This window comes from Zootoca vivipara, chromosome 12, assembly GCF_963506605.1.
Source record: "Zootoca vivipara chromosome 12, rZooViv1.1, whole genome shotgun sequence".
Lineage (NCBI taxonomy): Eukaryota > Metazoa > Chordata > Lepidosauria > Squamata > Lacertidae > Zootoca > Zootoca vivipara.
In genome coordinates, this window is record NC_083287.1 from 12,430,445 (window position 1) to 12,443,252 (window position 12,808).

General features: G+C 41.3%; 1 protein-coding gene across 1 annotated transcript in view; it reads right to left on the reverse strand.

Annotated features, from left to right (window-relative positions):
• The window catches only part of TMEM108 (transmembrane protein 108), a 174,279-nt gene that overhangs the window by 84,805 nt on the left and 76,666 nt on the right, over positions 1 to 12,808 (reverse strand). Inside the window, exon 3 of the mRNA XM_035130121.2 lies at positions 3,133 to 3,218. Within this exon, the coding sequence (XP_034986012.1) occupies positions 3,133 to 3,172 (40 nt within the window). The 5' untranslated portion in view covers positions 3,173 to 3,218. The remainder of the gene's footprint in view (positions 1 to 3,132; positions 3,219 to 12,808) is intronic.

Sequence of the window (12,808 nt, forward strand, 5' to 3'; positions counted from 1 at the left end):
TAGCTCCAAACAAATATACTGCACAGATTCTTCTCCCCGCCCCCCCCGCCCCCGACTAGCTTTAGTGATAGAATGAAACAATTCTGCTCCATTGTACAGATAGTACAAAACAATTAGCCTGTTCATTCACTCAACCTGTTCTGAAATTCACATTTTTGAAAAAGTTGTATTTTAATAACACTTTCACTGTTTATATGACAACACATCAGTACTCTTTTTTTGTCACTGAAATCCCTGAGAGGATCGCTGTATTTTTTATCTCTTTTCTTTTCTTGAAAAGCTTATACAATAAAAGCCCAAAGCAAATCTTGCAATCAGGGACATTGACAGAAAGGGCTGACAGATCTTTTATATTCTGCTTCCAATACTTTTTAGAAACCTAGAAGTTTGTTCTCAAAAGCCATGCAAAAATCAATGAATGTTTCAGTCTGTGACTTACATCTGCATAATACACGTCATATCCATCACCACATAACAACAACCTGCTTCTACCTGGTTGACAGTTTTGCAGGCTCACCCACCAAAAAGCAAAGAAAGCTGAAAGGGACTGCCAGGAACGAGGAGCTGTTGGGTGATCCATTGTTTATCTCTGCTTTTTTATTTCCTACCAGTGCAACCCCTACCATGTCTACTCAGAGTGAGTCCTACTGAATTCATTGGGGCTTTCTCCCAGGTAAATGGTGCTACAATTGCAGCACTGTATTGCTATCCCTGCCTTAACCTGCCAACTGCATGCATGCATCAGCTGAAGCAGATTCTGGCTTATGAATGCAAAGACTAAGATTCATTCATCTTTGTTTTTTGTAGCCTATGTATCTGAAGTACTGAAGCTCAGTGGTAGAGCATCTACTTTGGAAGTAGACTGTCCCAGTTTCAATTCGTGGCATCTCCAGGAATGTGTCCTATTTGAAGTCAAGGAAGAAACCTTTGCTAGTCAGCACAGGTAATACTCAGCTTGCTATGCTCAGATGAATTAAATCAGTAATAATATACTAATCACTTATGTGCAGATGAAGTAAATTTTAGGTGCATTATAGAAAGTACTTCATTCACCAGTGCTTGAAATAGCACTAGCTTGAGATGTAATATTTCCATTAGCTCAAACTCTATTAAATTATCTTATGGTGATGAATATAACAATAAATAGAAAAACATCTTAATCTGTGCTACTCTCATAAATGGGCTGGGAATGACCCTCGTAAACTAACTTGAAATCCTCTTTTTGGATATGATTTTCAACCTCTCTTGCAAACAGATGAGTACATCCTATGTATCTATTCAGACTGTGTGAATTATGAACGTGTGAAAATAATTTTCAACCATACCATAGCTCCATAAATACATAATCCCTAAATAGAAATATTCCATCACTATGTAAAAAATGAACACAAAAGAATTCCTAATAACCATAGCAGTTAAAACACCTAATAACTTTTAATGGAATTAGATAGCATGGCATGTAGCTTGTGGAAAGTAATTTGATGAAATGAATCAAGGTTTGGATATAAAGCATTTATCAACAGATAAAACCTACTAAACTAAAGGAACTGAGTACATCCATATATACTCGAGTACAGTATAAGCCTACTTTTTCAGCACCAAAAATGTGCTGAAAAAGCTGCCCTCGGCTTATATTCAAGTGAGGAGGGCGCCGCCGGAGAAAGGCACAGGACCGGGGGTTCAGAGAAGCGCTGCGCTGCGACTCTCCAAACCCCTGTCCTATGCCTGCTCTGTGCGAGGCGGCGGGGAGGGAGAAGCGGCGAGGAGGGAGAAGTGGCTGGGAAAGGCATAGGATGGTATTTATTTTTATTTTTGAAATTTACCAGTAGCTGCTGCATTTCCCACCCTCGGCTTATACGCGAGTCAGTAAGTTTTCCCAGGTTTTTTTTAGGTAAAATTAGGTGCCTCGGCTTATATTTGAGTCGGCTTAAACTTGAATATATACAGGTATTTATCCTCTTTAATTTTACTTTATTTAGCAGCTCTAAAGGTAAACAAATTCTTCATTTGCAAACATGCAAAGCACAGCTACTATGACAACAATAAAACTGAGAGTTCAGGGTCAAAAACAAGTTCTGCATGGAACAAAGAGACACCTTAAAATTAGAAATGTGACCTGATGTACAGCTGCTACAAAAAGTAAGAAATATACATCTGTCTCTGTTCTCCCCTATCATAACATCTGGTAGAATTTACCTGCACCCTATTGTGTTTTCAGGCCCCATTCCCATCTTCCTTGGAGGAAGACTCCAAGGGAGGTGAAGACAACTTTTGGGGAAGTTGCTGTTCTCAGCTCTGAGACCCAAACTGGAGCATGTAGTACGTACTGCCATCTTTCTCAGACTCAAGACAATGCTCTTAATAAAGCCCCCATCACTTCCACGCTGCAGGAACCAATGACTGCGCCACCATTCTGCTAAATCAACAGTTCTATACAGCACAGAAGGAAATGCTCTAGCCAGAACCTTAGACACTCCTCTGTCCAGGATCTGGATGTGACTCAGCTTTTCCTGATGACACCTTGTTTGTAAGTGCCTGTGCCAAAGACCACTCCCCACCTCAACCTCAACCCTTGCTGGGACCGCACACCTATGCCTGGCATTATACTGCCCCCCCTTTATCACTGAGAACGAGGGGAAAATAGATCATCAGCACACAATTATGTGCTGGGATTTACAATTTGCAGCTGCAGCTTTATTTATTTTATATATACCATTTAATCATCAAAACCTCTAAGTGGTTAAGTTATCAGAGGCATTCATGCATTTGGCAGCATCCAGGCATCTAGCAACATGGCTAGGTTGTCCCTAGTAGTTCAGACAACTGCTATAAGAGAAATTGGCAGAGATCCAACTCTAAGACACATGGGCCCATCCATTTGCTATCACCACTAACTCGCCCTTAAAAGAAAACAATTTAACAGCTTAACCCCTAGCCCAAGAAAGGGGAGGAAAGGGATAAGGTGGGTTGTGTGAGACAAATAATGGAAGGAAAAATACAATAAAGGTCAGAAATTTTGATAAAAATTAAGAGGGGGGAGAAGGGGGGGCAAGAGTAGTATCACCCATATCCAAAGTAAGTACACCTAAAATACAGAGAAAAGTCAAAATATTCAGATGATTGTCTACTTACTAAGCAGTTGGCAATAGAGGACTTGTAAACTTCTCTTCATGGTATCATCTGCTCCAGGTTGTCCTGCAGTTTATTCATGATTCTGTCTAGGAGATGAAGAAGAAGAACAGGATATGAATAAGTTAGTTTGTTTTTTGTTTGCTTTTGTGTTTTTGTTTGTTAAGGAGCTATCCTGGTCTATGTGGCCTCTTTGGCCTGCTAAAAAGAAACATAATCAGAAAATGTCAGAATAGGCTGCAGAGTCCCTGTGTCGTACTTGGTTGACCAGGTTGCCAACTGTGAGTATTTTAAACAATAAGATATGTGAATTAAAATGAAGCAGACAACTGAGTATTTCTGCTGCTGGGTCTCTTTATTATACAGATTGGGAGCCATTTATTGTGGGATGGGTGCTCCTCATGCATGCACATTTTTGGCACTGCTCACACAGTAATGCTGGTATAAAAATCCCAGCCCACATCTGCAAGACCACATATCCCCCACCCCTGCATGGTTTTCATAACCATCTGTCTGATGTTTCTTACAGAGAATTCGTATCACCACTCCTCCCAGTAATTGTGGTAGTTGGCATGCACCCAACCAATTCATAATGATCTCTGAGCAGTTCCAGAAGGCACCCAAGAAATATATAACAAAGCTTATAGGTGACTGTTGTGCTCAGATCCTTATCACCAAAACACATGGATCCAAAGAAGCATTACATTAGTTTCATGAAGCCACGGGGGTTTTAAACTTATTTTTATTGGGGGAAAACCTGCTTCTGAAACCAAGGGAAATTTGAAAAACAGTTTGGAGGCAGCTAAATAAAGCAGGGTGGTGGTGTTTTTGTGTGTCAAACATTTCACTGGAATCTGTGTAAGCCTATGCAGGTCTTTGGATGCTAGCCGTCATCTTTTGTCATTGCAACAAGATCCAGAAAGCCTCCACCAGCATCTATCAAAGAGCTTTACTGCAGAGTCTGCCACTTCAGGCTGAAGAGCCAACCCTTGAAAAAAAAAGTTAACAATCTTTAGGCACTTGATACCTTTTATTTCTCATAAGAACATCTCTCCCTCTCTTCCAACTCAAGGCATTTACAAGCTATTCCAATGCCCTCCACTATAATTCCTTTGGAGCTTATTTAAGAGATGATCTTGAAGGCATCTGCGCTACAAGCCAAACCAATAAACAGCACTCCGCCACTGATTAAATGCCAGGAGTTTATGAAAGCAGGAGGACCAAATTTGATTTGTAGATGGAAGTCTCCTAGGATTGCCACTTTTATTAGCTCCATTTGCCTGCAGAAGGGGCGAGACATTCACTTATGGTATCACTTTACAGCTATTCATACACACGATGATGAAGAATACTCCCATTTGGATATCTCCCTTCTCTCTTCCCGCTCTCAATTTCATTTTAAAACTGGTTGTGAATGTGAAAATGGTTCAATATCTCCTGGAGGAAAGACATCGTTTTCACTTAAATCAAATAATATTTACTTATGTTCCATTGATCTTGTGCATAAAGTGACATATCCTGAAGGTAAATAGTTTCAAAGAAGGGCTTTTAAATATTAAGAGAGCAACCCAAAGTTCCTGAGGAGGTCTGCTGAGGAGCAGTTAGACGTTGTAGACCTTCCCCTCCATTAGCAGAAAGGGAAGTCCACAGACAGAAGTGGTCCATTTGAGTCCTTTTCACAGAGGAGGAAACCTCTGCCATCATTCCCGCCACCTTTTAGATGTATTTCAATACGAATACAGGCTTATGAACATGTGAAGCTGACACAGACTGGAAGTAGACTGATCAATCCATCAGATCCATCCTCACTCAGATCCTATGTGTACTGGGGTGTACAAACATAGTCCCTGTACCTGTGCAGGAATTCCTATTTATGTACAGAAAGAAGGGGCAGGGCTCTCTCTCTCTCTCTCTCTCTCTCTCTCTCTCTCTCTCTCTCTCTCTCTCTCTCTCTCTCTCTCTCTCACAAACACACACACACACCCCATATATATTTATCCACAAGCAGACCTGTTTAGGGAAGTTTTTAATGTTTGATGTTTTATTCTGTTTTTAATCTGTTGGGAGCCAACCAGTTTGGCTGGGGAGGCCCAGCCTGATGGGCAGGGTATAAATAATATATTATTATTATTATTATTATTATTATTATTATTATTATTATTATTATTTGGTCATCTAAGAGATTTATTCCACCACTGATGTGGTCTGTCCACATCAAGCTGGCTTTAAAAGCAGGGGTGGGAGGCATTTTTCAGCCTGAGGGCCACCATTTTCTTCTAGGGTACCTTCTGGGGGTGGCCTGTGGGGCAGACCAATGAATATAAAATTTACCTTTGTACAGCAGACTAGATGGCTCACACACACACACACACACCTCTCTGCCCTCCATCGAAGCAGTTTAGAAGCAAGAGCAAGGTCCAAGGCCACATTCTAGCCGGCAAAACACTTAACAAGGATACACTCAAGAAGACCCCGTGGCGTAGGCTTGCCATATTTCAAAAAGTAAAAATCCAGACACCCCCAAAATTGTTGATTTTTTTTAAAGGGAAAAGTTAACCATTATGCGTAATAATGCAGCTAGCTACCATAACTAGTGCACCTCTGGCCACTGTTGCCCTGCTTTCTGTGGCTCCCCTTCAAACCTGCTCTCCCTTCCCGCCGCTGGCTACAAGGAGCCTGCCTAGCCTCCTGCAGCCATAGAGTCACCTCAAGCCAAGAGTGGGGGGTGGGGGAGCTATTCCACTAGGGCTAGAGGCCAACCAACGTCCCTGGATCACAGAGTTCATGGAGAGTGAAAGTGATGCTCTCGCTTCCGATTTCTGGAATAAACACACACACACACTTGCACACAAGCCCATGTTGCTTCCCTTTTACCTGCAGGAGGCGGTGGGAGTTGTTGTGCAGGAATGCTCACACCTTGTAGCAAGGCTCAAAGATGTAAACAGCGGGTCTAGGCCCCTCGGAAAGGCGTGCCAGGTGCTGGCACTGCGGCTGTGGCAAGAGCCCACCATGCTCGGGACACTGTGCTGGGACAACTGCGCCTCAGAGAAATAACTACTCTCGATTGCACTACGTAATAATGTATACATTGTTGTGCTAGTTTTTATTGTATTTAAATAGGAGTTGGATAATTTATTGATTTCTGAGAGGCAAGAACAGGCTTGTGCACAAATAAGAACCATGAGACATTTGGGTTGGAAATGTCAGTCTCTCTTCTGCCAACAGCTGAAAAAAACAGACCACTTAACGGTCATGAACCTTACATAAAACTCTATGCAATAAATTGAGTAAGATCCTTTGGGTCAAATCCTACTCTGGCTTTATAGCTTATAAATATAAGTGAAGTCATTCAGTTGAGCAGACGTGGATCTTTTTGGGTAAAATATTAAAAGTGAAGTTACTTTTGAAGGTAATACAGAATGGGATGAAGAAAGAAAACAAAGCAGAGTGGAAGGTAAGAAAAAGCTTGCAAGGCTACACCAAAATTGATCAAATGCTAGTAAAGCAACATAAGCATGGCTTTTCTACGGCTGCAAACCTATAACTGAGATTAAGGATGGGCAAATCTGTCAATCTGGGTTTACACAGATAATGGTAAATCAAACCATGACTTAGCTTCTAATAGCAGCAGGAGCAGTGCAAAAATCCGGTTACAGGTTGGCTTAATAGAAACCCCGACATATCTCCTAAAAATAACCACAAAATAGATCACGTTTTCCTGATACAGCAAAACTTTATATTGCAGGGGAAAGTTGTCATAATTCCAATCTCAAAAAGGGATGACCCGGGGGTGGTGGGAAGAGGGGGCGTGATACGTCATGGGACGGGACAGGTTGGGGAAAATCACAGGGAAAAGCCGGCGGTGGGGGGAGGAGGGGGTGGGATATGTCATGGATCAACACAGGGTGGTGACAGTCACAGGGATTAGCCACAGCAACGCGTGGCAGGGCCAGCTAGTCTTTAATAAAAACTATAAAAAATATATGCAAGAGCATTCAGTTGTGTGAGCTTTGCAACCAGCATCTCATTCCTACATCATTCAAGGCTCTGACAAACAGAAATCAGCAGAATTATGGAAAAGATTACTGAGACCTGCAACAAAATGTTGCAGTGTGGAGAATGTCTGCTTAAGACCCTCAATGTCCATCCCAGTTTTCCATTCCTTGTAACAGTCCATTAGCATTATTCACACACTAAGCATACACAGTCTTCATTGGACTGTTGTGGTTTTTTGGTGGGGTGTCTCCCCTTTATTTCTAGTGGCAGTCCTGAATTTTTTTGATTTAATAAATTCCTGCACAATCTAGAATAAAATTCTAGAATAAAAATTCTTTCCCAGGTGGTTCACATTATAATACAATAAAACAATAAACAACATTTAATCACCTTAACAAAACAAACCCATATTGGTAAAACTAGCAAAACAGCCACCAAGACCAGACCACACAATCAGATCCACAGCAACTATTAGTTTATGTAAGCCAAGGTAACATGATTTTTAAGACTTGTATAAAAATATCCAGGGATTAGGACTCCCTAATATAACATGAGACAGTATTCCAAGATTGTGGGGCCACCACCCAAAAAGTCCTGGCCCATGTGCTTGCCAGCCTAACTTTGTAATGTGCATGTTTATAATTACTTGGTTCAGTATACAGTGGTACCTCTACTTACGAATTTAATGCGTTCCGAACGCACATTTGTAAGTCGAAAAAATTTGTAAGTCGAATCCCATAGGAATGCATTGGGAGAAAAAAATCGTAAGTAGAAGCAACCCTATCTAAAAATTCGTAAGTAGAAAAAATCCTATCTAAACCACATCCAAGATGGCGGGCGGAGCTCCATTCGTAAGTAGAAACATTCGTAAGTAGAGTTATTCATAAGTAGAAGTACCACTGTACGAGTATGTCCTGCTTGACATGGTTAGCTGCATTACAAATTGATCAACACCCCCCATCTCCAAAGTTTTTCCCCATATTGGAATGTTAAATCAGATCCTGCACATGAGTCATTGTTCAGCAGACCAGGTGTCCATAAACATCTGCTTCATAAACACCTATGAAAAAGTTATTCTGTGCTTGTTAACTGCTTATTCTTGATGAAGTTTTCACTGGTTGCTCAGCTCACCCTATCCAGTAGTCTTTTCTTGGGTATTTTCTCTATTCTCTGGTTGGTTTCTTGCAAACCTTTTAGTTGGCTGCCAAAATATGATATCCCACTTAATATTTACAGTGCCCCAAATTGTAAATCCCACAGGGGGTTGCGAGGCCCTGTGGGCCAGCTTGCCACACCCCACTGTCCAGGTGTTTAGCAGGTGTGAGGGGCTCTACAAATGTACCAGTGTATACCTACCATGATGAATTGTATGTCTGGAGCAGGGCATGTCTGGCACCCACACTGTGACCTAAACACACATACCCTTGTTTTTCCTGGGAATTGGCAGCTACCCCTTTTAAGTCTGTAGTGAAGGCAAGCCCCAATAATGTCAAGTTTTAATTTGTTCTGATTTCAGGGGTGGGGAGCCCTAAAACAAATTTGCAGCCATCAAGAATATTTCTGCACTACTTGCTACCTATCACACCGAATGGTCTGATCTCAAACCTCCCTTTCAGCTCTATGTTCACATTCGGGCTCATAAACAAAGCATCAGAGCTGGCCTTGCAAATAAGGGGCCCATGACCTGACACAAGATTCAAAGTCTCCTTCTGATTAAATCTAATATATTCAATGTGCGATAAAACGCTCTGACTTCAGATGTGACAAACGTGTTCAGGAGCCTTTCATCACGTTCACTTTAAAGGAATAACGTATCGCCCAGCAGATGTAAAATGTCTCCTTTATGTAAATAATTCCCTTTTATACTTCAAAACCCATCTTTATGTTTTTCTTTCTTCCTTATGACAAAAAACTAAAGCTGCAAATGCATCATTGTAAAAAGGAGGTGATGGGAGGAGGCAACTTGCAGTTGAGGTTAAAAACCGACAGGTTGCAACCCGAAGGTGTTTCCGCCCCCTCCTGCACATTTCCCCTTTAAATTCACTACTAGATCTGGAGATAGGAAGGAATAGTTTCTCTCCCACCTTTTCTACTCTCAATTTGGGGGCCTTTGAAAACTGCTCAAGTAGAAAAGGAACAAAAAGAGGATGGCAGGGAAGTGTGGATGAAAAGGCTCTGCCTGCAGCCTTCTCTGGCCTTTAAAATGAGGACGGGTGACCTACTCACAGCTTTCTTTCTGGCAGGTCTGAGACTCCTAACCTCCCCCCCCCCGCCCGAAAAGCTGCCAGTCAGTCAAAATCACCAAAGTGACCAGTCAGTTAAAAAAGGAAGACTTGATGTGATACTGCTACCCTCCTTCCCATCCTTTCCAATATGCTTCACAGTATTGAATTCCATCCCCCACCTCAATTGACTCAACAAGTACTGGGCATTATTGATTATTTATTTTGCTCTTAATTATTCACCATTAGTAAATCTGTTTGAACCAGTTCCCAGTGGGAGTTGCAGGGCTGCAGTTCTATTCCCGCAACCCCCACCCCTGTCTTTGGGGGTTTCTGTTTGTCTGGCAGTTTGCAGAATGAAAGATGAAGCATGATTCCCCATCTGTATCTGAAGGTTTCTCCCTTTCATCCCTTTCATCAGGGCCCCTGATGGGACTATCAGAAGAAGCTGAGAAGCTCATAAGCAGATCTGCCTATATTATGCTGATTGCCTGCAGATGAAATAAGTCATTAACTTGTATTAGAGGAAGCGGAGGAACTACTATGTTATGGCTGTGTAAATCCTATTTTATGGATTGGCTCACCCAACAAATTCAGTGCACACATACAAAGACAGACTTTTGGTATGTTTTCACAGGCCAAGATACCCTGTTTCCCCCCATTTTAAGACATAGTCATAAAATAAGCCATAGCAGGATTTTTAAGCATTCAAGGAATATAAGCCATACCCCAAAAATAAGACATAGTGATAGGCGCAGCAGCAATGCCGGCCGCGGGTAGTTTTGCGGGTAGTTAGCATGCTGTACTGGCAATGCATTGTTGTGAAATGTTGCGTTGGTATTGTCTTGTTGTGGATGAAAGGTTGGATGAAAAGATGGGGCAGAAATCCAGTTCAATTCAGTTCACATTTAAAGGCCGCTTTTCTTAATTCACATTAAAATAATACACAAAGCAAAACACAACCATCCCTTGAAATTTGCCCTTCCTTGAATTTTTGCAACGCAGTTGTCCAGCCAAGTCATGTATACGCTAGGCAAAATTGCACACAATACTGTTTATATTCAAAGAAATTTGCTCTAAAATGCTGCTTTATTCTCATGAGAACTTTTTAAAAAAATTGTAAACTGATGTGGAAATGTGGGGAAAGATTCGAAGAATGAGAGACTGAAATTGACATATGTACCCACCTCTAGTTAGAAGTGAATATTATATGGTACCTGCCACGTACACCTGGCAGGGTCAGGTACACAACTGTGACATGCAGGGAGTTAACCCAATCTGACTCTCCCCCTCCCATGCATGTTAACCTCATGACATGTTTGTGTGAACAAGCCCAGGCATTACCCACTGCTAGTGCCAACCATATCCACTGGCATGCAAAGTTCAGCTGCAAACCCCAACCCCCAACCCCACACATAGCTCTTGGGTGCAAAAAATTGAGCAGAACAGCCAAAAGCAAAGGGAGGGGGATATGGGGGAGAATTTAAAAGCCCACCCTGTCTTGAAGAGGAGGGAAGTGTCTGTGTGTCATTTGGTCAGACAACCAATTATCTTGGGTCAGCAAGTCATCTGTTTCTTTTATCTCTTCTGCATCATTTTAGTTACCGGTAGTTATTTATTAAATTTGTACACCGCACTTCATCTGAAGATTTCAGGGAAGCTCACAGCATAAAAATACAAAATAAAAACACAAAATACATACTAACAAAAACACAAACAAAACAAAACACTAATGCACACCTCCCAACAAAGACATTTAAAAGGACATAGAATGTTACTCAGCCAAAGGCCTGATTGAAGAAGAATGTTTTCACCTGGTGCCTAAAGATTTATATAATGAAGGTACCTGTACCAGGCAAGCCTCCCTGGGGAGAGCATTCCACAAATGGGGAGTTACTGCAGAAAAGGCCCGTTCTCATGTTGCCACCCTCCAGACATCTCATGGAGGCCCACAAAGAAGGGCCTCCAGTGATGTTCACAGGATCCAGGTCAGTTCATTAGATGCACTAGTTTGTGATTTTGAAACATCAGAGCCTGAACATTAGGACCTTACAGACATTCCATTTGGGATTAATGAACCCTTGGTTCTTTACTGTATAGGATGGATGTGTGCGCATGTAGGCTTGTTTGTGATATTCAGATAAACTTACACAGCTCAGATTGGAGCCTTCTGACATGACACTGCTCCCCCCCCCCCACACACACTTGTTTACACAAAGGGAGACTTTAACGTGAAAGCCATCTAATAATGCAATCGATAAATATAAAGTGGCATAGAATCATGAAATCTGCAATAAATCTTTCAGTCCTCACTAGGATTTCTGTTGAACAGCCACATTTGCTTCTTCAAGGTAACTGAAATGGATATTTTTTAAAAAAGTTTTTCTTTGAATTATTCTTTCCATAACACCTATTTACTCTTGGAAAGAACATCAGTCACGTTGAACACTGAGAGCATTTATAGGCAATTTTTTTATTGCATGATGGATGTGTAGTTATTACTCAGCTGTTGTGGGGGGATACAAATGTCTCTTTCTGCAGTTGCTCTCCTGAGATGGCAAAATTGCATCTATTTTGCATTCAAGCAGCAATTTTTATTTTTGGGGAAATGTGATTCTCTTCCACCCAGTCAGCCAGCTGTTGCTTCATTTTCTGTTTCATTGCAATGCTGTGTGGACTGTTGATGTTTGAATATCAACCTAAGTGTCTATTGACCAGTGCCTATGACATCACGCACCACAAGTAGCCAATACACACAAGTAGCCAATACAGTGGTACCTTGGTTCTCAAACTTAATCCGTTCTGGAAGTCCATTCCAAAACCAAAGCGTTCCAAAACCAAGGCACATTTTCCCATAGAAAGTAATGCAAAACAGATTAATCCGTTCCAGACTTTTAAAAACAACCCCTAAAACAGCAATTTAACACAAATTTTACTATCTAACCAGACCATTGATCCATAAAATGAAAGCAATAAACAATGTTCTGCAGTCACACAATCGATCAATCAATCAATCAGTAGCTGAACTGGGTTCCACACAGCCACAAAAACTAAACAAAAAAGAGCTGCAAAAGAAAAAATGCAAAATAAAGAGCAAAAACAGTCAGGCCTCAGCGTAATACTTAAAACAGAAGTGTGGCACTCAAAATGAAAGCAACACTCAAAACTGAGCATGTTTGGCTTCCGAAAAAAGTTCGCAAACCGGAACACTTACTTCCGGGTTTGCAGTGTTTGGGTAGTTTGCGTACCAAGGCGTTTGAGATCCAAGGTACCATTGTATAGCATGCTCTCCCCTGCCTAACTGCACAATTTTATAAATGCTTTATAATATTTATTTTTAAAAATATTTATCTTTAGACATGCCTTATGCTTTAGACATTTGAATGCTAAGCAGCTCTTTTATGTGTCATTCCAGTGCACGAGTTACTAATGAAGCCTTAGAAAATGAAATCACTCCCAAA